This window comes from Oryx dammah, unplaced genomic scaffold (assembly GCF_014754425.2).
Source record: "Oryx dammah isolate SB20612 unplaced genomic scaffold, SCBI_Odam_1.1 HiC_scaffold_14, whole genome shotgun sequence".
NCBI lineage: Eukaryota > Metazoa > Chordata > Mammalia > Artiodactyla > Bovidae > Oryx > Oryx dammah.
The window spans coordinates 16,920,398-16,946,255 of NW_024070198.1; the positions used below are offsets into that span (position 1 = coordinate 16,920,398).

The 25,858-nt window shown below is 43.3% G+C and overlaps 1 protein-coding gene across 1 annotated transcript in view; it reads left to right on the top strand.

The window, feature by feature from the left end:
• Positions 1-750: 750 nt before the first annotated feature.
• The window catches only part of DNTT (DNA nucleotidylexotransferase), a 31,801-nt gene continuing 6,693 nt past the window's right edge, over positions 751-25,858 (top strand). The window contains exons 1-9 of the mRNA XM_040254637.1: positions 751-953; positions 11,932-12,106; positions 12,758-12,862; positions 14,121-14,291; positions 14,801-14,872; positions 16,071-16,194; positions 18,665-18,797; positions 19,984-20,089; positions 24,535-24,780. Coding sequence (XP_040110571.1) covers positions 751-953; positions 11,932-12,106; positions 12,758-12,862; positions 14,121-14,291; positions 14,801-14,872; positions 16,071-16,194; positions 18,665-18,797; positions 19,984-20,089; positions 24,535-24,780 — 1,335 coding nt within the window. The remainder of the gene's footprint in view (positions 954-11,931; positions 12,107-12,757; positions 12,863-14,120; positions 14,292-14,800; positions 14,873-16,070; positions 16,195-18,664; positions 18,798-19,983; positions 20,090-24,534; positions 24,781-25,858) is intronic.

Consider the following 25,858-nt stretch of genomic DNA (forward strand, 5'->3'; position numbering starts at 1 on the left):
CAGTCTACTGAAAAAGCTGAGATATATATCATTTGGAACCTGAAGACTTAAGTCAAGATCTGGTCCTGCTTCTTGTTCTATGATATTTAGTACACTGAGCCTTTGTTTTATCACATATAAATGCACCAGCATAGCTAAAATGCCCACCATGAAATACAATGGAACAATCAGAGGCAACAGATTAGAACACAGAGAAGAGTGAATAGATCTGAAAGCAGAGTTCCAAGTTAAAAAAAAAAAAAAGTAATCAGCAGGATGGGAAATATAACATTGCCATTTATGTAAAATCAAAACAACCACACACAACAAATAACACCCATGCAAGCTATAGAAACCCAATGTATTACAGTGAGAGCAGAGAATGCTAACTATTCGGGAGATTTAAAAAAGCATAAAAAATAAAGACAAGAGGGGTCTAAGGAAATTTGTAACCAGTAAATTGATTAATTAATTAATAACATGGGAAGAATGATGCTTCCCTACCTTCCTCACAAAGTTATTCTGAGGATCTGATGAGATTATGCATAGGAAAGGCAAAGTTAATTTACCATTCCAATTATGATGCCCAGACTGGACAGATGAACAGAGATAGCAGTTCCCCCTGGATCTTGGGCAGGAAGCTATGAGCAGGGCAGGGCTGGGTGGGATGGTGAGATGACATCAGGGCTCCTTGTGAAGGAGGGGCAGGCTCTCCCTCTCTTCTGGAGATACCACTTGATGGCTCAGCCAGAGGCAGCATCAGCTTCTCCCATGGATCCGCTGTGCACAGCCTCCTCAGGCCCTCGGAAGAAGAGACCCAGGCAGGTGGGTGCCTCGACGGCCTCCCCTCCTCATGACATCAAGTTTCAAAATTTGGTCCTCTTCATTTTGGAAAAGAAAATGGGAACCACCCGCAGAAACTTCCTCATGGAGCTGGCTCGAAGGAAAGGATTCAGGGTTGAAAATGAGCTCAGGTAAGATATCACGAATTTCAGCTTGTGAATAAGCAGGGTTTTTGTGAACAACGTCTTTGGAACCCAAGGAATCTGTGTTTTCCTCTGCAAACAGAAGAGGTGATGTTCCCACTGGGAGAACAGGTATGAGATCAAAGAACAAACCTGAGGCAATTACTTAAGGGAAATAAGATCAGTGGGGATTTGATACAATTATATTGAAACCAGTTGGCACCAAAAGATAATTTTTTTTTGCCTTTCATTATTATGAGATGAAGTATCAAGGAATGATAAACAGAAACCTAGTTGGAAAGTTCAAGCTGGAACCACCGAGGTTTACTCTTGACTGAGCTGAACAAAAGCATCACTGAAAAAAAAAAAAAAAAAAGCATCACTGAGTCCAAACAAAAACTGTCAGCTGCTTGGAGGCAGAAAGAATAGTTTGGTTGGTTGGCCAGTAAGCTGCACATCTGGCTGGGCTGAGGTGGGAAGTGTCTGTGATGGGCTAGGACTGTAGTTGACTCACCACAGGCACCCAAATATGGCTTTGATCATGCTTTTCTGAACTGCAGTCTGAGTGGGATTCATAGAGAGAGGGATGCTGGTTAAAGATTCAGGGGTGGCTCTGTCCAAGGGTAAAAGACTCCTTGCTGAGAGTGATGAGCTCAGAGCCCAAATAAGAAGGCAACTGAAGCAACCATGCAGGGTGCCTCGAATGTTCACCCCGTCATATCCCAGGCTGGCCTTGCTCTTTTTCTAACAGTTATGTAAGCTCTTCACGGGTCTCAGATAGATGGAAGAGAAAACCAAACAAAATCCAGACACAAATTGTATTAGAACCTTGGCATAAATAATTCCAAACAGAATTCCCAGAGGGCTTGTAGTGAATAAACAATGATAATTGATGCAATTGGCTGGCCTTGATTGTCCAAGGAATAGGTTAATCATATTTTTTTTTCAGGAAAATGTATAAGAATTCCATGTGAAAATAAATTTCTGTCTTGAAAAAAATAAGTAAAACTGACAAGCATATCCTGATGAAGTGTCAGTTACACATTGCTAGAGAAATTTGTAAATATGTCAAAAGTTTGAGAAAAATTTGAAATATGTCAAAAGTCAATCATCAAATATGAGTCAAATCTCATAGAAACATTTAATTTTTTTTACTAAAATGCCCCATTCAGAAATTCCTGGGTCTCCTATGGATTTCCTCACCCAGTTTCTCTATACTTCCAGCGAGAGCTGACTGGTTTAGTTACAGGCACAGCTGCGAGTAATGCACACGGTGGCTGAGTAGGTAGGTGGAGAGACGACTGGAGGCAAGTTTCTTCTTTTGACAAGAAAACCCAAGAGGCAGCTCTGCTGCCAGGGACTGAACCCAGCTGCTCGGGCGACAGAGGAAACTGGTGCACAGCGAGCCAACTGCTGCTGTGATGTGACTGTGGCAAAGTTCCCAGGCTGGCTGCTCAGAAGACACATTAAATACAAATGTGTTTTATCACACAAATATAAACCACAGGAAGCAGAAGTTCTAGCTCTCAAACGGAATTTCCATAGTTAGCTATATAGACTTTAATTGGAAAAGACAATGAAGATTATTACAGGGGAAAATCTCTAGATAAAAAAAAATCTCTAGACCTCAGAGTCTGACTCTGACCCTTCCCAGCCATGTGATGTGGGGAAGACCCCCCTCTCTCCTCTCTGACCTTAGATTCTTGATAAATGGTCTAGTCTGCTTGATGTGACACCAGATGCCATGATGGATATCAGTGTACTTGGATAAATTAGAACAACTATATAATTGTAGTGTGGCTGTTTTCTCGTTACCTAGCTGAATTCATTGACCTTTCTAGTAAAATCCTAAGGAGAGGGCTTTCTCTCCACAATATGAACTAGGTCAAGTGACATAAACCAATAGAACAAAGACAGGAAGGAAACCCATCAAATTGGTTATTTGTAGGCATGAGGGTAGTAGTGAGAGATTATGGCTGCTTTTATGCTCTGTGTTTTCCAAATTTTTTACAATGAACATATTTTTTAAATGAAAATAAAGGAAATTGTTATCTTAAAAGAAAGGATACTTCTTAAGAGGAACAGCTAGACCTCACCTTTTGATATAAAGGATTCAAAGAAAGAGGAGCTAAAAAAAGTTATGAAAGTAGACAGTAATCTCCATAATTTCTAGCACATTCTTTGGCTGCCAGGAGGGTTATATCTGAGGAAAAATCTGATCCTTACTTTACCTGAACCTGAATACACAGCTTAGAATTGGTGTGCCTGAATGTATTGAGCTATCTGGAACTATTTAATTTTCCAGCATATGTATACTGTATCTTTATAGTTGGATTGGACTTCATTAATATTTATGTTATATTGCAAAAGACATGCTATTCCAAGTACCATAGGAAGCTGGTTCTTTTAAAGGGAGGTGTCAAGTTCTTTGAGGCATTTTTGCACATTCATTAAAAAGGTTACTGAACTTTATTCCATGGCCAACACCCTAAATTTTAGAGCAACTTCATAATATTCCAATTCTCTGGGACAAGCTAGAGAAGGGTCGGAATCTAGTGTCTGTCACATTCTTCTTTTATCCTTGATTCCAGTATGTTTTAAAACTTTATCACCATCAACTCTCCTCTTTTTACATACTCACTAAGTTTACCATCTCTGTCTTGACCTAAATCTTTGATGCTGAAAAAGAAAGAGCCAGATAGGAAGGGTGGCTTTCCATGGTTACATCACCCAGTAGATGATCACTTTTTCTGAGTTCCACTGTTCAAACAGTAGAATCCCACCAGAGGATACATTTCCTCTGCTTGCACCTCCATAGTTTGTCTACAAGGCTATCTTTGAAAGGCATTGTTTGAATGAAAGCAAAATATACCACCATGCTATCACAAGTTAAGGGTTCTGTTAGTACCCAAGTAGAAGGCTTGAGCCTTGTGAGCAAAGAGTTTAAAATCAGACAAGAGAGCCAGGAACTGTACCTTTGTTGTCACTTAGCATGAAGAGATAGCATAATGTATTTTCCTGGCATGTACTCATTTTCATCTTTTTTAAAAAATTCTAATTTTCCTACCCAACGCTTTACTTCGAGCCTCCTTGTGTCTTTCATGCTGAATCCTCTTCCCTTTTGCAATAGTCATTACTGAATAAACTCTATTCTTACTGCTTTAATGAGTGTCCAGCTTTTTTTATCTTTGACAATGCCCTATCACTTCAGATCTTTGGTGTTTGAAATAAAAATATTAAAAGTCATTGTTTTGGAAAATAAACTGAACACCAGGCGAAAGAGCTACTATCTGTTCCAGAAAATATGATATTGAACTAGTCCTTCTCTAGGCTTCTTCTAAGTTCAGTGTCCAAACACATCTTCACTGGTTTCTCATTATGTTTTTTTTCTTCACTTTTTCTCCTCCAACTTTGAATGTCTTCTCCCTACACTTCTCTGCATGTAAGACCTAAGACCCCTGGAAGCCTTTCTAGGGAAGGGAACTTCCTTCCTGGACACAGGGTGAGCCATGGCTTAGGGTTGGCCCCTGACTCTTCCTTCCACTTGGCTTTTCTCCTTATTGCTCCCCAACTCCACGAGGGAAAGGGTGTCATCTCGGCCATTGTGTATACCTCATCTTCATACTTTTGACAGTTCTCTTACACAGAGTAGGCTTCAGGAAATATTTGCTCAAAGAATACTTTATCTGGAGAATATAAAACCAACCAACGGAACTTATGACTACCAAGAGTAATTTTTGTCACTGAATTGTTTTTTACAATGTTTGGTTACCTTTTGGTTACAGTATTACCTTTGTAATCAATGAAATAGTGAAGATTTTATTTTTATAAGTTCAAGAGCATGCAGCATAGACTCTAGTCCAGTTGTTGTTCTTCAATCACTAAGTTGTGTCTGACTCTTTGTGACCCCATGAACTGCAGCATGGCAGGCTTCCCTGTCTTTCACTGTCTCCTGGAGTTTGTCCTGCTTTGGTTCAAATTACTTATTTCAAAATTTGTGAACTTTAAATTAATGTAAATGTTCACGGTCTCATTTAATGTGGGCCAAAAAATCAAGGCAAGACCCTCTGTCTTCAGTATATCAAGGACTGGAAATAAAAGCGTGTCTTTACTGGTGCTAGTTGTTAGTGTCACTCAGTCATGTCCGACTCTTTGCAACTCCATGAACTGTAGCCTGCCAGACTCCTCTGTCCATGGAATTCTCCAGGCAAGATATTGGGATACTGGAGTGGGTTGCCATTCTCTTCTCCCGGAATCTTCCTGACCCAGGTATAGAACCCAGGTCTCCTGTGTTGCAGGCAGAATTTTTTTTTTTTTTTACCATCTGAGCCACCAGGGAAGTCCCATAAGAGTGTGGGATAAAACCAAATAAAACTACCTTGATTTTTCAGTGTCAGGGATTCTGAAACAGATCAGTTGCTAGGGAAATTGGCAAGAGGATTTAAAAAAAAAAAAAAAACTGTAAACATCCCAGTTCAATAGTAAGTAACTATTTTTAAAGTTATTGTTGACAAATAAGTCCTGTGTCAGATGGAAAGAATTAAGAATGACTTCTCCAGGGAAAGATAACAGTTTTAAAGACAAAGAAAAAAGCAGGTGACCATCCATGAGAACTGGGGGGAATCAGATAGAGATATCAGTATGGCTTCTCGCAAAAGAAAAAAAAAAAAAGATGGCTGCCTATTTCTTCATGAAGACTTTTTCTAATTGTGTCAAGAGGCAAGAGAAACGAGGGGAAGAAAAAAGAAAACTCAGTATCTCAGAAAAAAATTTAAAACTCAGATTTGTGAGTTAATCTCTCAAACTTAGAGCTTTCTGAACATCTGAGGGTCATACTCATGATTCCTGTAATATCTTTTATCATGTGTATTATTATATAACTACTGTGTTTCTTTTAACTGCCCCTAGTCTGAGTCATTATAATTTATCTCTAGCTTAAGGAATAATAGCCATAAAAATCATGGGTTTGGTATACATAAATTAAAAATATAGATTTAATTAACACATAAACTTCTAAGATGATGTTCTGTTGTGTACTCCCTAAAATTGTCTCATGTACCTGCAGAGAAATGAGTAGTGGATGGGGAAACATTGCTATAACTGAGCCCTGAGTCCAGCATGGGGATCCCATCTGAGCTGGGGCAGGTAAAGAGTGATCTTCCTCTCCAGCACTATTTCACAAGGTGGAGTTATGGGGCTGTGAGATGGTTTTGAAATATGGCAGACCCGATGGAGCAATAAGAACTTTCCCTTCCCTTGCCTTGGGAGGGCTGCTGGACACAGCAGAAATGGCACCATGTGACTTCTAGGGGCTGGGTCATAAAAGGCCTCGAGGCTTCTGCTCTTCCTTGGACTCAGAGCCTCAGGTAAGAAGTCTGAGTTGCCCCTGAAAGAGACCACTTAAATGTGCTCAGGTGGCAGATGCTGCTGAGCCCAGGCTCCCAGCCACCCGAGTGCCTGACTCTTGGGCTGCGTGGAACAGCAGTGCCTCCATCAGCTGCATATGGAACAGAAGGATGGCCCAGCTGAGCTGCCTGAATTCTTGACCCCCAAATTGTGAGACATAACAAAATTGTTGCCTTTTAAAAGCTACTACATTTTGGGATAGTTAGTGTTACACCAGTAGATAACTAGAAGTGACTGACTACCATATGTCAGAATCACCAAGGGAATTTGTCAAAATGTGTATTTCTGGGCCCTAGGTGAGATTTACTGAATCTGAATCTCTGGTAATAGGACCCAGCCATCTGAATTTTAAGCCAGCATCCTTGGTGCCTCTAGGAGACACTACAGTTTTAGAAACATTCCTTCAGAGCTATTCAGTTCAGCTCAGTTCAGTCACTCAGCTGTGTCCAACTCTTTGCAACCCCATGGACTGTAGCACACCAGGCTTCCCTGTCCATCACCAACTCCCAAAGCTTGCTCAAACTCATGTCCATGGAGTTGGTGATGGCATCCAACCATCTTATCCTCTGTTTTCCCTTTCTCCTCCTGCTTTCAATCTTTCCCAGCATCAGGGTCTTTTCCAGTGAGTCAGTTCTTCACATCAGGTGGCCAAAGTATTGGAGCTTCAGCTTCAGCATCAGTCCTTCCAATGAATATTCAGGACTGATTTCCTTTAGGATTGACTGGTTGGATCTCCTTGCAGTCCAAGGGACTCTTAAGAGTCTTCTCCAGCACCACAGTTCAAAAGCATCAATTCTTCGGCTCTCAGCTTTCTTTCTAGTCCAACTCTCACATCCATGCATGATCAATTCATTGTACCAGTGGTATCTCTGTTGACCATTACTATGAATATTGCCATGAGCTGGGCACCAGACATGATTATCACCAGGCAGGTTATAACACTGTCCCTGCCCTCAGGGATGCCAAGGACCAAGCCAAGTACATTTCAATTCAGCACCACTTAAAGAAGAGGGCTCTGCATGGTTTTCCCTGGGGGAAGCTGAAGGCCAAAGCCTAGTTCAGAATTTTTGTAATTGGTTCACAACTTCCTAAACCTAGTCCAAGGCACTGTTAATTGGTCATGGCTAAGAAACTAGGTAACATAGAGAAGGGAATCCACTGATATTTCAGGAACGGCCATCTCAGCAGGACCTTGGGATCTTTAGAAGACGTTGAGGATGGCTGCCTGAAGCTTGCTGCCACCTTCTATCTTAAGAAGAAAGCCCAGGCCTTCGGGGGCAAGGCAGAGACTACCTCTGCCCCAATCCCAGGTTTATTTGTCTTTGAAAATGACACTCATGCATATTTGTTCCCTTACACAGAAAACTAACAATAAACAATTCATGGCAGAAAGTGAAAAAATATAGCAAAATACTTAAAGCAAACAAACAAAACCTCACACAGGGGTCTAACCACACTCTAGCAGAACGTTAAGAGATTGCTCAAGTCATGCACACCTGGGTTTGAATCTTGCCTTCATGTGACCTCTGCAGGCCTTGGTTTTCTCATCTTCACTGTGATGATGATGGTGATGTTGATGACAATATTCATTCTGATGTTATTCCTTTTGTGAAAAGGAAATGTTCTCATTGGAAAAAGCACAGAGTCACAGAGGGGTAGCTAAGTGTGGCCCAGCACACAGATTTTATTTTATTTTTTGGCCACGCCACGTGGGATATGGGATCTTAGTTCCCAACCAGGGACTGAACCCATGCGCCCTACTAGTTGTAACCACTGGACCATGAGTGAAGCCCCCAGAACACAGGTTCTAGATTAAAATGGACCTCAGATTAAATCCTTGCTCCACCAGTTATTAGCTGGGTGAATTTTTAATGTCTCCCAAGCTCTCTTTTCTTATTATTGGAGATAATCATACCTACCTATCTCATAGAATTATTTACAATTAAATGAAGTAGTGTATGAAATTAATCTACAATGATTCTGGCACAAGGTGATGTTCTATTAGTATCTTCAATACCAGAGTGCTCAGGGCAGAGAGAAAACCATTATACCAGCAAACAGCTGTCACAACACAGCAGTAAAACATTGTGTGCAGAACACACCAGAGCAGGTGACCCTCCTTGGTAATCCTGTCTGCTAATGGCTCAGCACAGACAGTGAACAAATGCTTTATTGTGGCGGTCTGCAATGGAACCCACAATATCTCTGAGATGCGCCTGTACTATGATGTCAAAGTTTCTAAGACTGACTTTCAATCTCTCACTTTGTGGGAACCAGTGACAAACAGTAGTGAACTCTGAATAGCACAATATGAATGTTTGTTTGATTTTTTTTTGTTTTTGTATGTACTTGATAATTGCTGTTGTTGTTTTGTTTGCTAGTTGCTTAATGAGCAGGGGTTGGAAATCCAAATCGGAATCTCCTTTCATACGCTGCATAGCTTATATTCCCGAATAAGCTTATATGAATTCAGTAGGAGATGCACATGGTCCTCATCCAATAGGGTGAGCTCAGACATCCCCACACTGTCCTGGGGAATCCCAGGTGAAGAGGTACCGAGGGTGGTGGTACATGACTGGATGATAAGGGGCCTAAATTTAGAAGTTGAGCCCCAGAGCTCTTCCTCAGCACACCCATCTCCCTCTGAGGTTTAGACAAAACCCTGTTTAGAAGAATAATAGTACTAATAAGCATAATAAATAACATAATAATAATGTTTCTCTTCAAAGGGCAGAAACATGGAAAGAATAATACTGTCTAACCCTATTGATTCTTCTGTGGTTTTCTTCAAGTCTTGAGATAGACAATCTTCCAAGAAGTTGACTATAGGTAGTCTTTGGAATCATATGCACCTGGAATAGGGGAGCAGCTAGCCGTCTTCCCTTGGCCCTTTCAAAAGGTGGTTTTATCTCGACTATTTTCTGCTGGGGCCTGCTGCACATCCTGCCATCTAGATGGTCTCAGCTCTGGTCTCCAGTCCCACTTCCCTCCCAGCACCAGCCCCAGAACCCAACTGTCAGCAAAATATTTTTTAATTATTATTTTTTATTAGTTCAAGTTTTCTTTTTTTTTTACTTTCCAATATTGTGTTGGTTTTGCCATACAAGAGGGTGTGTAGAAGAGGGAACCCTCTTACACTCTTGGTGGGAATGCAAACTAGTACAGCCACTATGGAGAACAGTGTGGAGAGTCCTTAAAAAACTGGAAATAGAACTGCCTTATGACCCAGCCAAATCTTTTTATTTGGCTCTCCAGCCATCCTTTCAAGGCAGCCTGCCTGAAATAAACTTCAATTTTGTTCCCCTACCCCTTCCTCCAAAGAGATGGAACTTCCTAAATCCCTATTTCTACCAAAAGTGATAACACTTGAGTGTGATAGATAAGCTGGAGTAGTAGTTGAGTCTATTCCCCACTTCACTTTTATAGGTGATGCCAGCTGTCCATCATATGTCTCCTTTGCCTTCCTTTCTAGCACTGTAGGAACCAGACTGAGGTTTAAATCATCTTATATCTGGTCCAGTGAGTCTTCTTATTAAGTAGCTCCCCAAAGCTCCCCAACCCATGACTCCCCCCTCCAAATCATTGTGTATACCAGATTAGTCTTTTAAAATAACACTGCAATGCTATCCATGTCCTGCTCACAAAAAACTTCAGTGGCTCCATAAACCCAGAACATAAGATCCAGCTTTCTCAATCAGGCTTCTAAGACCCTCTGTAATGTGGTTACCCCACTCAGCCACATCTACAACTACTTCCCAACAGAAATTCTTCATTCCAATCCAGGCCACTCTCCTTCCTTTCCTCTGACCTTTGAACCTTTGCTTCTAGGAAGATCTAAAGTGCTACACTCTTGGTACCTTATCCTTCCCATGCCTCCAAACTAGGCACAAACAAATCCTGCTTTTTCTACAAAGCCATCCACCTCTCCCAGTTCAGTTCAATTCAGTTCAGTCGCTCAGTCGTGTCCGACTCTTCGCGACCCCATGAATCGCAGCACGCCAGGCCTCCCTGTTCATCACCATCTCCCAGAGTTCACTCAGACTCACGTCCATCAAGTCAGTGATGCCATCCAGCCATCTCATCCTCCGTCGTCCCCTTCTCCTCCTGCCCCCAATCCCTCCCAGCATCAGAGTCTTTTCCAGTGAGTCAACTCTTCTCATGAGGTGGCCAAAGTACTGAAGTTTCAGCTTTAGCATCATTCCTCCCAAAGAAATCCTAGGGTTGATCTCCTTCAGAATGGACTGGTTGGATCTCCTTGCAGTCCAAGGGACTCTCAAGAGTCTTCTCCAACACCACAGTTCAAAAGCATCAATTCTTCGGCGCTCAGCCTTCTTCACGGTCCAACTCTCACATCCATACATGACCACAGGAAAAACCATCCCAGCCCACACTAAATTATTTTCCCTCTTTGTATACCACTTGCAGGTCCTGCCTTTGTCATAACATATTAACCAGCTGCTTCACAGAAGATGCTGATGCCCAGAAACTTTCCTTTTCTTGTTTGGTACCCAACCCCTTCCCATCACCACCACAGGGAACATAAGGCTGTGAATAGAACAGTGAACCAAGAAATACTTAGTGAATCTAAGAGTCAATCAAGGAAAGGAGAAAGAGGAAGAAGTCAAGCAAGAAAAATGGGAAAAAGAAGAAAAAACAATTCTATTTTTTTTCTCTTCAATGCCTATATATGCTATTTGTTTTTGCTATTTCCCAGATTTGTAGACAATTTGAACTGAAGGAGCCCTAAAAACTATTAGTCCCAGTGATATAATGCTGATTTCAAAGATTTGTTTAAAAATAGAAATAACATATTGACCAGAAAAGGCCATCAAAAAAGATAAATATCATTTACCAGCTGTGTGACCTTCAGGATGTAATTAACCTCTCTGTTCTTCAGTTTCTTCGTTTTTGAAGTGTGACTAGTATAATATTTACTTAAGAAGCTATGTGCGTATTAAAAGAGATGATATATGTGAAGTACTTGGACAGTGCTGAAGCATGCTAAGTGCTCAGTACTTTTTTAGGGAAAAGATACAGGGTCTTATGACACAGAGTTGTGCTTTGAAAAACATGCAGAGCACTATTTCCCAAAGGCTGGTCACCACCTATCAATGGCTTATGAGATCAATTTAGTGGGATGTTATATCCATATCAACATCTACATCTGTATCTATTTTGGGTCATGATATAAAATGTGTTTCTAACTGTGGATCACATACAAGTTTGAAAGGCACCAGATTAAAACCCTCTGCAAAATAAAAACGAAATGGCACACCAAAGCCACAGGCAGAGTACAAGGTGCTAATTTAAGAACGATTTCATCCTCTATCCGCTCTGGACATTTGTTTTCCACTAACATCACAATCTTACTAATGTTTTCTTAAGTTTTCTTGCTTCTGATATGTAGCATAGACCATGTTGCTATGCTAATTGAAGTTGAATCCCCTGGCATGGACGCCTAGGTTCTCCATGCCAATAGTCAGGTCTACTGCGCATCTTTCTCCATCAGATGGAATGCTCTGAACACCTCAGGGAAAAGAGGAGAGGTTCTCATTCTGAACGTGTCTGTCTTATTCTGCAGTGATTCTGTCACCCACATTGTTGCAGAAAACAACTCTGGTTCAGAGGTTCTCGAGTGGCTTCAGGTACAGAACATAAGAGCCAGCTCACAGCTAGAACTCCTTGATGTCTCCTGGCTGATCGAAAGTATGGGAGCAGGAAAACCAGTGGAGATTACAGGAAAACACCAGCTTGTTGTAAGTGTCCTGAAAGTGGTTGTGTGTGGGCTATAGACTCAACAGACTTGAGTTAAACCCCAGGTTCTCTGCTTGCTCCCTATGTGAACTTTGGCAAATCACTTAGCTTTTTTGAGCTTCGGTTTCTTTCTTTACATTATGAGAACAGTAGTGTCTGCCTATCTTGTAAGATGGTTTATGAGGATTAGAATAACACGCATGGAAAGTGCTTAAGACTGAGCCTGATCTATATATGCATGTAATAAATGGTAGCTATTTTTACAAACAAGTCTATACACAAATATTTCAAAATATTGAAGTCTTGATGTTCTAGCAGCTAGAAAAGTAGAAGGTTCTTATCATTTATAAAGAAAAAAATTAAACTCTTAGTTCCAAACTCTTCACCAATGGACCCTAACTATGTAAGTTCACAGAAAAGGAAAATGATGTTTAATCGGTAGTTCTTTTTCATGTTACTTTTTCAGATCACAAAAATAATACATGTAAATTATAGCAATTTCAAATATTAGAAATGCATATAACATAAAACTTGAGCCTCCTATAGTATTATTCTCTTTCCAGAGACAATTAGCATTGAACTACCTCTTATTTTTCTTTATACACATCTATTACTATTAATTTTTTTAAATAGATGCTTATACATTTGTTTAGGTGAGAACAGACTATTCAGCTACCCCAAACCCAGGCTTCCAGAAGATCTCCCAGTACGCGTGTCAGAGAAAAACCACTTTAAACAACTATAACCACATATTCACGGTAATGGAGCTTTACAACAACTATAGCAAATGTAAGGCTTGCTGCTTCTTTCTGTGGCTCTCCAATTAAATTATGAATTTTCTTGAAAATCTAGAAAGGTTTTCCCCATTCTTACCCACTCCCCTAACATGATCTCTGGTTCCTCTTTCTGTCAAGAATGGGTCTCCTTCTATTACGGAAATAGACGATATATTTAGAGCATATTCTTTAGAGAAAGTAACTTATGATTTATTGGGAGTTGTTATTAATGGATGCAACACTTATCAAAGGCAAATATTCTGAATAACTAAATACAGACTGTAATTAGTCCACTACATAGTAAGAGCAAATTGCATAGAGATAGCAATTGTGCATAAACAGCTTTGCTGGGAAGACATAAGATTGAGAGTCAGCAGACCTGGGTTCAGCCTGATATTAACTATCTTGAGCAAGTCAGTTTCTCTCTCTGAGCCTGTTTCCTCTCTGCTTAATAAGCAATTAGGTAGATCATCTCTAAAGCCCCATTCAGCCCTGAAGTTTCATAATTATGCTTCAAAATGACCTGAACAAAACCATAACTGCTTATCCTCCAGCTTACAATCAGTAGTCAAATGGATAAAACATGCATTAGTAGATTGAATATAGAACTTCTCCTTTCTAAAATTCTAGCCCCAGGTGTGCAAGGAAGACCAGGAAATTGCAGCTACTGAGCACCCTGAAGATCATGCCACACAGCTGTAGCTACTTCCTCCTCTGCCAGAAATACAAACATGCCATATCTTAAATAACCCCCTACCTTAAATAACCCTGCCTGCGGGTTTGTGCCACTTCTGATCATACCCATTCATTCAACAAGTCTATACTAAGTGCTGACTCTGTTTCACCAACAAGCTAAGAGATAGGATTTTCCAGTGATCAAGGCAGAATCCTGGCCACAGGGTGTTGGGAAAATCAGCAAACAGGGAAGGATCTTGCCAAGTAATGACTAGGAAGATGCGGTGAGCAAGAAGTCATTTTTTAGTTAAATCATTCTTGAATATCTAATGGCAGAGAATTCCAAGTTTCCTTATGAAGCATGCTGTGGCCTGTCTTTTCAACTCAACTCCGCTCATCCAACCAGGGAGAAGTGAAAAAGTATAGGACACCCAATCCTGACCTTTGAGGGAACAGGCATTCTAATATTTAATAGAGAACAAGAGGCATTTGCAAGGGACTGCTGGCTTGGGGGCCAGTGGCTAGGAAACAGACTGTGTTTTGCTCATCTGGTTTTATTCTTTAGGATGCCTTTGAGATACTGGCTGAAAATTCTGAGTTTAAAGAAAATGAAGTCTCTTATGTGGCATTTATGAGAGCAGCTTCTGTACTTAAGTCTCTGCCATTCACAATCATCAGTATGAAAGACACAGAAGGAATTCCCTGCCTGGGGGACAAGGTGAAGTGTATCATAGAGGTAAGGGTGAAAGGTGATTCGTTCCAGCTCCTAATAGGTAGCTACTGAGGGAGGGAGAGAAATGCACTTAATCAATTTTCCTGTTAACTATATGGATGTGGTATTCACTACTTATTTTCATTTCTCTCTGATTTATATTATATGGATATATATTATATCACATAGATAGCTACACGTGCATATGTGTCATTCATACCCCAATATTATCTCACTTGGAGCTGTGTGGGGCCAGCTAGTGAGAAAATAACTCTCCTGTATTATTAATCTAACTCTATTTAGAGGAGGTTGGATGGCTCTGGGGCTTCCCAGGTGGCGCAATAGTAAAGAATCCACCCCCCAAGGTAGAAGACGCAGGAAATGTGGATTTGATCCCTAGGTTGGGAAGATCCCTTGGCGAAGGAAATGGCAAGAATATTGGAGCGGGTTGCCATCTTCATATCTGGGGATTTAAAAATCTCACATTGTGATTAACATCACTAGTGTAAAATGCTTTTCAAATGTCCATGCAGGAAATTATTGAAGATGGAGAAAGTTCTGAAGTTAAAGCTGTGTTAAATGATGAACGATATCAGTCCTTCAAAGTAAGTGATTTGCACATGTATTTATCAAAACTAGGTTTTCAGTTGATCCTCGTATTCTAAGTAGTTGTACTGATCAGCTTGGGGTGCCATAACACAAAGCCACAGACTGTGTGACTTAACACATGATTATTTTTTCCCAGTTTTAAAGGCTGGAATTCTGAGATCAAGGTGCTGGCATGACTGGGCTCTGATTAGGGCTCTCTTCTTGGTTTGCAGGCAGCCTCCTTTTCAACATCCCCTCCTATGACACACACAAGGAGAGAGCAAATTCTCTGGTCTCTTCTTATAAAGGCACTAATCCCACCACGAGGACCCCATCCTCATGACCTCATTTAACATAATTACCTTCCCCAAACCCCATCTCCAGATACCATCATATTGGAGGTTATGATTTCAACATATGAATTTGGGAGGAAGGGTCACAACTCAGTCTATAGCAGTGATCTAGGAAGCAAATGCCTGAATAAATACGGGTGCTTGAGCTTATTGCCATGCCATGGTGAAATGTAAATGACCTTACCTCCCAGAGGTTGTCACTCCTGGGTACACTAGGACTATGAGACAAAACAAACCTGCTCTCAGAGAATCAACCTGTGCTGGAAAGCTCCTCACTGCATCTTGTCTACTCTGAGGCAGGATTTATTACCTCCCAGTGTTCCCTATCTCTGAGTCGCAATAGGCAGAGACTTCTACCAATCCGTTTGGTTCAGAAGTGATGCTCAGGCCTCAAAGGTAGTTGAGGGCAGAAGCCCAGGCTCAGAGTACAGACAGACTGAGTTGAGTCTGGGCTCTGCCTACATGTGCATCCCTACATATGCAACCTACATGTGCACCCCTCGTTAAATCGTGAGGGTGAATATGCATGCGTGTGTGTAACAGACCTTCGGCAGAGGAGGGGTGTGGGTATGGATACCTGTTGTCATGCACTGACAGTGCAGACAATCCTTACTGGTTAGACAGAATCCCTGGGCGATTCCAGAAGCTGCCTCCTGACTTCTGCTTCATTTGATTATACCATATGTCCTAAAACAGAAACGCCTCTGAAAAATTACCATTGCCCCCTGCTTGTCATCTTCAGGAGACACTAGGTCAGAGATTTGCTTATGCTTTTTCTTAATTGCTTGACCTTGAAAAGTATCATTTTGTTGTCATAATGGCTGCTTTAGAAACTAAAGACATGTCTTTCCCTTTGTTTCAGCTCTTTACTTCTGTTTTTGGAGTGGGACTGAAGACATCTGAGAAATGGTTCAGGATGGGGTTCAGATCTTTGACTAAAATAATGTCAGACAAAACCCTGAAATTCACAAAAATGCAGAAAGCAGGTGAATTGTCTCTCCTAAAGATCTCCCATAATTGCCATGGGCTGGTCAGGTGTGGGTCAGGATCTGTCAGCTATACTTCATATGTTACCTCCAGTCTTGGTGATCTGGTCACTTGCTTGGCCTCTCTTCATGCTATGGCTAAAAGCCCAAGCTTTTGGAATCAGATAGACCTGGATCCAAATCCTGGCTCTCACACTCTCCAGCTGTGTGATCTTGAGACAGTTACTTAAAATCCTTGAGCCTTCTTTACCTCATCTATACATCAGTACATAAGTAGGGAATTGATCAGATCTTGGAGGCAAAACAATTAACTTGGCACAGATCAAATAGGCCCTGCCTGATGGCTGTTGTCATTCCTTTATCCAGATGTCAAAATTGACTGCACTGTTGATCTGTTCTTACTGGACTGACCCTTCTAGATATTTGGGTCCCAGCTGGGTAAAAGGCGTGGGTAAGGAATCCAGGTCAGAAAGTTGACATAGAGAACTTTGGAGTAAATAATATTTGAATAAACTTGCTTGGCACAAATAGGGATCAGCTTTAGAAACTGTAAAATATCAAGACATATAGGGGAAATTGTGGAAACCTAGACATGGGGTTTGTCTACCCAATCAGGACTTGTTAACCTAGAAGAGAGTAGAGACAGACATCTGGAGGACTGACAAGGCTTCCAGGAGGTTGAAGATGGCTTGCTTACTTCCATTTATACAGGGTACTTGTCATTTTTTCTAATGACAAAATTTCTGGAAACAAGGTAAAAAAATGTACATCTTTTAAACATTTATTTTTAATATGCAGTAGAATATAATATTATTGGGATTTGAAAGGAAGTCATAGCCACAGTTCTGAGCACTGTGGCTTCTGAGTTATAAAGAATGAGGAAGTTATCAACATTTTTAATAATATGAAAAAAAGGGGATCTTTTACAAAAGAAGGCCAGAAAACAACAACAACAACAAAAAGAAAACCTGCTATCTTCTGTTTAAGTGATGGAAAGAAACAGCAGGAGGAGACAAAGCATTTCTTGGTGGTTCACATCAATGCTTATTAAGCAAGAACCTTCAGGAGTCCAGAATAAGAATATGGGTCTTTTTTCCTTTAGATTCTTCTAATTCTTATGTGGCATCTTATAAAACTTATTAGCAATCTTTCAGAGGTTAGCAACTTTATGAAAAATGACTAGGGAACTCTATGACTGTGTTGATGTATACTGTACAGTGTTATTAACTGTAGTCACTATGCTGTACGTTACATTTGCAGAACTTATTCATCCTGTGCCCTTTGACACACATCTATCCATTTTTTCCACCTTCCAGCCCCCAGTAGTCGCAATTCTACTCTCTGCTTCTAAGAGATATTGTGTGTGTGTGTGTGTGTGTGCGCGCACTAAGTCGCTTCAGTCATGTCTGACTGTTTGCGACCCTATGGACTGTAGCCTGCTTATCTTTCAGTCTGGTTTATTTCACTTAGCAAATAACTGGGTTTCATCCTGTTGTTGCAAATGACAAGATTGTCTTCTTTCTTTAAGGCTGAAAAACATTCCATTGTAGGCTAATAGTCGACAGTTAACCATTTCACATATATCAAAACTTCAGGTTGTACACCTTAAATTTATACAATTTTTGTCAACTATACCTCAATCAAGCTGCAAAAAAGATAAAGAACTGCCCCCCAGAGACCTTACAATTAGGAAATGGGCAGCCTCTGTAGGTATTCAAAGCCTCTCATTATTAGAAAGATTCCGGCAGAGTTGGAACACTCCCTCTGGGGATCCTAGAGGAGAGGTCAGAGCCTTGTATGGAAGGACCATTAGCTGGCCCTCAGGCTCTATGGATCTCCCCTGTTACCTGCTCCCCACTCCTTCTAGGCTTCATCCCAGTTCTTGGAGATACAGCTTCCATCTCCATTACTCTTTCACTCTATGCCTTCCTCTGTGGATCTGTGGGAATAAACAAGTCATTAAAACAACTCGTCATTAAAACAACTCTTCATCGTAACCACTGTTCGAGATCTCATTAATCTGTGATAGTCAGGCAAAGAAGCAATAAACCAGACCACCGGTAACATTTCCTAACTCTCCTCAGATGCAAATCTACTGTCTTCCTATTCTTGACTTCAGTTCTCTAATTCATCTATCACCTTCCAACCCCAAAACTTCCTATCCCAAATCTTTGCAGCTTATTGATCAAGAGGGCTGGTTCTTCAGTAGGAAGCCAGATTGGAATAGCATGGTTCTAAGATATAATATTGCCTCTTTCTCAGTCAGGAATTTGTAGGAAAATAGGAGCCATTGTTAACATGAAAAATTCACAGCCAAGAGAACACAGATCACCCAGTCTCTGTGGAACAGTTTGGGGTCGATGTCTGTGGCCCCGTTAGCTATGTGTGAGGGCCAAATCCCCTCCCTGAGGGCTGGACATTTCACATGGGACATGTCCCTTTTCCCACTCACCTGTCTGTGGCCTCTCAGGATTTCTCTATTATGAAGACCTTGTCAGCTGCGTGACCAGGGCTGAAGCAGAGGCGGTTGGCGTGCTGGTTAAAGAGGCTGTGTGGGCATTTCTGCCGGAGGCCTTCGTCACCATGACGGGAGGATTCCGCAGGTAAATGACGATAAAAGCTCAGGAGTTGTGGCACAAAAGGCCTTCGGAGGTCTCTCTCTGCAGCCTCATCTCCTGCAGCTCATGTTTCACTCCAGCAGCCCCAAGTGGCTTGTCATTCTCTGCACACACAGAGCTTTCCTTTCTCTGTGACTTTGCTCAGTCCTACCCTTCTGCTTGGACAGGTTTCCTCAATTTGTCACCTGGCTCACTTCTCCTCATTCTTTAAGCTTCAATTCAGATGCCACCTCCTCCAGAAAGCCTTCCTTGACTTCCTTCTCCCCATGCTGGGCGAGACACCCCTCCTCAGCACTCCTTGGACAGCTGTCAAGTAATTTGTTTGTATTGCTTCCACGCATGTATTTCCCACTAAGTTTCCAGAACTTAGTGCTTGATGAGAGACAGTGCGTGGTGCCTGGCACAAAACAGGCATGTGAGAAATATTGGTGAAGGCAGTGAATGAACGAACGAACTCTTCACAGAGATGTATGCAACTGTTGGATACTGAAGCCTGCATTTCAGAGCCTCTTTCCCTCCCACACCCTCTTCCATCTCTCCTTGTGGTCCTCTTACATGGGGGCTGTTGGCTGTGGGAGGTGACAGAGAAAGTGAGAAGAGAACACAGAATCCAAGAATGCCTTTAGTTTAGGCCATAATTTCAAGAGTCCTATCTTGTATTATGCGAGTATAGTTCTTGGTTGGCTTGTTGTCACACTTGTCTCTGTGTGAGTGTGTGTGCACATGTGGGCATGGAGAAGAAGTAATCTTTGTCAGTTTTTACCCACCCATATATAATCATATAATCATATGAGAGGAGATGCAAGAGATGTGGGTTCAATCCCTGGGTCGGAAAGATCTCCTAGAGGAGGAAATGGCAACCCACTCCAGTATTCTTGCCTTGGAAATCCCGCTGGTAGGCTATAGTCCTTAGGGTCTCAAAGAGACAGACAGGACTCAGCACTAAACAACAGTATAATCACATACATACCATGTATGATTTTAAATTTTCCTGTGTCATAAATTTATTTTGCAAGAAGTAGACTTGTGTAAACAAGGATCTTTTGTTTAAAAAGCATGTCATGAGCATTTTGTGTCACAAAACTTAAGTATGGGGCATAGAAACACAGTTTTAAAACTTGAGAGCTAAAAATCTAATTTATTTCCATCTTATGCTATTTTTTAAAATCAGGGGTAAGAAGATTGGGCATGATGTAGATTTTTTAATTACCAGCCCAGGATCAGCAGAGGATGAAGAGCAACTTTTGCCTAAAGTGATAAACTTATGGGAAAGAAAGGTAAGAAGAAAGATGTTTGGGCACTCAGGCATTATAGGAGTAATGCTGAATTTGACACACTTATCGATCTTGTAATTGTGTCATGAGTATCTAACCCAGTCTCAATGGTTTACGATAGTTTGCACAGTGCCAGTGACATACAGGGAGACTTACCTGCTTTGGGTCCTAGAATCCAGGTTACGAACTTGTGTGTACGCACATGTCCTGTTACCAAAAGGGCCGAGGGCAACTCTCTGTGCAGGCCATGCAGACGGCTCAGAGCCCTAAACAGTATGAAGAGCACGTGCTACGAAGACTTGGGAGGGGTGAGCCGGGGCAGAGCAAGCTAAGGGGTGGGGATCAGACTCGGATAAAACCAGTCTAAGAGGTGCCCCTGCTGCCTTGAACAATATGTTGGTTGATAACCACCTTGACTTTGTGCTGAGATGGGAAGAGGAAGCTAATGAGGATAGGCTGGGTCCAGCAGGGTCATGGCTCAGGGTCCCCACCCACTGAGATCAGACTTGCCATGGGCCACCTGTTGCCCAGTGGAGGAAGCTAAGGATGACCCTGCGGCCACGGCTGCCTGCAGGGCCCTGACTCCTGCCCCGCTCCAGTGAGAGCTCTGCTTCCCAAGGAGACCAGAGGGCCCTTATCCAAGAACTTACAGGCCGAGGTGGGTTGAGGAGGCTGCGGCTGGTGTTTTTCTGGCATAGCTTTATTTTTCCTGAGTGATCTAGCATCTTCTGGGTGTGGACAAAGCTCCCTGATATGCCAGAGAGAGAAGACCTCAGATACAGTGAGAATAAGAAACACACAACCCTGGTGCCAGGAACACTAGAATTACTAATAAAGACCCAGCTTTGGAACCAGATCCAAATTCAGCCATCCTCCATCTGTCGGGAGAGTGAATCCAGGTGGCCAGGAGCCCTGAAAATGAACATCATAGGCTGAGCCAGGGAAAGCCTGAATGGAGAAGCGTCAGCTCCACCGAGGCTGGCTCCACTGCTCCGCTCAGGCAGGAAAGCTGAGAAACTCTCGTGGACAGACATCACTCTGATGCGCCCTGTCAGCCATGGCCTGGGCAGAGAGAGGGCTGCCTGGCTTCTCAGCCGGCAAGGGTGGACTGATTTGACCTAGGTATAGAGGCCCCACCATCCCCATGCTCTGAGACTGTCCGGACCCAAGATGGGGTGAGGTTGGGAGAGGGGGACAAGGAGCCTCCTTTTCACTGGTCTTTCTTTAGTCACCAGGCAGCCATCCTGCTGGTCACCAAGCAAAGAGATGGGCAGGTGAGGGTGGAGATGGGCATTAAGCATGGGGGGGGGGGGGTTTGTAGATTTGGGATTGTCTCAGCACAGCCCTGCCACTGACTGGCTATATGACCTGGGACTATGCTTTTAATCTTTCCAAGTTTCTCTTTCCTTATCTGTGAAATGGGGAAAGCAAGCTTCTGTCATTAGAGGATTAACTGAGAGCATTAGATAAGGCCCTTGGCACAGAGCCTGATAAATGCCTATTAAACAGTGGTTTAAACAGTGGCTGGAGTTTGAGCAAGCTCCAGGAGATGGTGAATGACAGGGAAGCCTGGCGTGCTACAGTCCATGGGGTCTCAGAGGCAGACACGACTGAACAGCAAATCAGTGATCTTTCCTGCCTAGTCACATATTGAATTCTGCAGAGGGCCAGGCCTGTGCGGGGTGAGGCGGCCCAGGCAAGAGCACAGGCAGCTGCTCCCCTTCACTCTCTGACAAACAGGACCTCAGGAAGGAAACGGGCTGGGGCAGTGTGTGTCTCAGCACTACCTGCCTGCCCCCCTGTGTCCCCACAGCTGCCCCCATGCCTCAGCCGTGAATCATGGTGGTTAATTTCCACCTGTGCCTCACTCCCTGTTCCCAGTACCTCCCACTCCTGCCTTTCTTACAAAAATCTGTACTTTCCAGATTAAAATGATTCTGTCTCATGCAGGTGTTACCAACCTTCCCCAGCACATAGAAATTGTTCCTGGCCTTCCCCAAAACATAGAAATTGATTAAGGCTAAACAAGAAATCTAGGCCAGGCTTTACTGGGGGCCCTGCAGCAGCACAGGGGATCAGGAACAAACAACAAATTCCCTTACTTGCTCACTCCCTGAGGTGGGACGTGAGCTTGTTCCTTTTGTGGTGTGAGCGTAGGGGTGTATCCAGGTCGAGCTAAAGGGGTGGTTTAGGTGGCTTGCTCACCTCTTAGGTGGTGGTGTGTGCAGGAGGCTTGAGCAGTATCCTACTTATGCTCTTTAGCCCCAGGCTCCTCAAAAGTGGCAGTTGGGTTTTTTGGTCTCTTTGTATCTTTTGGATCCAGAATTTGCCCAACTGTGCTTGCACGCAGTTATTTTTAGTGCTATATAGTTTCTCTGTATTTTGTTGCTCAAGGAGTGGTATGTCCAGGTGCAAGCAGTGCAGCAAATGGTCCCAGGTCCAAGCCTGTCTCACAGGCACACTCGAGCACATACTCACACAACACACATATACACAACCAGTGTTTTAAAACACCTGAAGAACTATTGAACAGCCAAGGATGGGTATGAGTTTGAGTCTTCCACCAGTTGAAAGACCTCTTATGGGAGGAAAAGAGCTTGGAGATACTGATCCTGGGGGGGAGGGCACCATCTGGAAAGCTCCACTGGCTGCCAGCAATTCAACCCAAAGAGGGGAGGGTTGACTGAGTGTGGTCCAGGTTCATGCCTGGTGGGTGGCCCTTCCTTCTATGACCAGCCAAAGTGTGACTACTGTGTGGCCACCGTGCACACACAGTTTACAACTTTTAGGAAGGCAGCTTTGTGAATTTTTTTAACGGGGAAGTGTTGTTTTATAAATTTGGCTTCAAGGTGAGACTGGTTATTTTAATAGCTTCCTTTTCAAATTTGCATAATTTAAATAGCCATGAAAGGCTGCTATACTGACTAATCTTAGTAAGTTTCATTAGAAAGCAGAATTGTGTCTTCCCCCAGCTGGTTATCAGATCTGTTTAGGGCTACCTTCTTCCCTGTTTACAGTTAACCTTCTGCACCAGAGGCTCTTCCTGAAATTAGTGTTTCGCCCTGCACATGGGGTCCATTCTTCCTCTCCCCTTTTCTGGGATAGGCCCTGAGGGCAGAGTGCTCCCTCTTCTGAGATCCACAGGAAGAAAAGTACCCCCTCCTCCAAGTGTTGAGTCCAGCTGAAACAATGTCTCTTAAGGGTGGGGGTAGATTGCAAAAGAAATGCGAATGTGTCTAATAATAGTAAAGGGAACCAGGCCTGCTCCAAGTGTGGTCCCTGGATCAGAAGCATCAGCAATACCTGGGAACTTACTAGAAATGCACCACCCCGACCCCACCCCCCCCACCCCCCCACCCCCCGTGTGTGCTAAGTCGCTTTAGTCTCTCTGACTCTTTGTGACCCCGTGGACTGTAACCCACCAGGCTCCTCAGTCCATGGGGATTCTCCAGGCAAGAATACTGGAGTGGGTTGCCATGCCCTTTTCCAGGGGATCTTCCCGACCCAGGGATCAAACTTGCTTTATATATCCTACACTGGTGGGTGAGTTCTTTACCAAGCACCACCTGGGAAGTTCCCCCACCTCCACCGCCCATGAATCACTCTGGGGACAGGGCCTCCGAAACTGCCTTGAAACAAACCTTTCAAATGTTCCTGATGATAATATTTGAGAACATCAGACCTAAAGAACCCAAGAACAAATCCTACATCCTAATAGCTGTGATTAGATTGTTTTAAGGCTATTTGTTCTTTTAGTTGCAACTCAGATTTAGCAGTTAATTGCATACTTCTGCTTCTCCCTACCCCACATCTGCCGTGTGGTAAGGAATTCCCGTGGAGCAGATAAACTGGAGGATGGCAGATTGCTGGGTGTGACCTTCTGACTAGGCAACGTTTGGTGATGTACCACTAATTTTGTCCAAGGGAGGCAGAGTAACAATCCCAAGTGCTTGCTAGAAAGAGTGAGTCATCAGGCCCCAAAGCAGGCTGAGCCTCCAGCCACAATCATTTGGGCCCAAGTCGACCTACTATGGTTGACTAGGATAATATGGAGGGACACTGAGTCAAAACAACTGCATATAAGGGCTCGGCTTTTTGTTCAAGGTTGGTTTGTACTTAAGGGAGTGAGGCAAGTTTCTGAGCACTGTCTGCGATCGGATGTTCAGGGAGTGGATCCTCTGGCAGCTTTGCCGTGAAGTGGCCTTAGCGTGGCCCCTCTGATCGTTAAATTCCTCTGCTGCAGAAGGAGGGTAATGCACCCACCCCTTGCCTTCCTCTGCTAGAGTCACAGGTGGGCTCACAATGCAAGGACAGACGTACCCATACTCTCAAATGTGCAAAGCTTTCTTTAGAAGCATTCGTTAAGAGCCCAATATAAAGTCTCTGGCCCTCTGCATCAGGGACTCTTCATCAGGGACTCTTCCTGATGTCTTTTTGTTTATTTTCAGGGATTACTTTTATATTATGACCTTGTGGAGTCGACATTTGAAAAGTTCAAGTTGCCAAGCAGGCAGGTGGATACTTTAGATCATTTTCAAAAATGCTTTCTGATTTTAAAATTGCACCATCAGAGAGTAGACAATGGTAGGTCCAACCAGCAGGAAGGAAAGACCTGGAAGGCCATCCGTGTGGACCTGGTTATGTGCCCCTACGAAAACCGTGCCTTTGCCCTGCTAGGCTGGACTGGCTCCCGGGTAAGTGCTGCCTTCATCCTTGGGATGGCCTTAGCTTTCCATAAGAGGTAGACTTAGCTTTCCATAAGAGGTAGACGAGGTCTACCTGGGGCCAGGGGAGAGACAATGGCAGGGGTGGTGGCGGCAGGAGGATGGACAGGGAAGGAGGAGATGGTGGACAGGAGAGAAGAAAGTGCCCAGAAATCTCTGAATCAGGGCCTTCCAGTTGCACATGGTCAACTGAGACAGCTGCCTTTAGAGCAGGTATTTTCAAAATGTGATACCCTGACCAGCAGCACCAGCCTTACCTGCTTACCAGGTTAGACCTGTGAACACTCCACCCCACCCCAGACCTACTGAGTCAGGAACTCTGGGGTTGGAGCCCAACAGTTTGTGTTTGAAAGAACCCTGCAAGTATGAGAACCACTGAAGCAGAGAAAGCAGCCTGGTGGCTAAGGGCACAGGTTTGGCTCATCCCAGACCTAGTCACAAGCCCTTGCTCTGCCTCTGACCAGCTAGGTGATCTTCGTCAAGTTCCCCATGGCCTTTAAGACTCAGTTTTCCATTGGGAAAGTTAGGGCAAAGACAGCGCTACCCCCCTGGGTTACAGGGATCCAGTGAGATGAAGCTGGCAAAGCCCTTAGCACCATGCCAGGCACGGGACCAGTGCTGGGCACCAGCAGTCCCCAGCTCCCACGTGTGATATCAGACATGGTGCCCATGGTCTGTGCCATCAGCTTGTGCTCCACCCTCCTACCAACACCTCACTCTATTTTCCCATGTAGCTTGCTGTTGCTTTGAGTGGTGCACGTCATTAGAGGATTTTGCATAATAAATGACATAGAAATTAACTGTCCTTAAGAAAGCAATGGCACCCTACTCCAGTACTCTTGCCTGGAAAATCCCGTGGACGGAGGAGCCTAGTAGGCTGCAGTCCATGGGGTCGCTAAGAGTCAGACACGACTGAAGCGGCTTCACTTTGACTTTTCACTTTCATGCACTGGAGAAGGAAATGGCAACCCACTCCAGTATTCTTGCCTAGAAAATCCCAGGGACAGGGGAGCCCAGTGGGCTGCCGTCTATGGGGTCGCACAGAGTC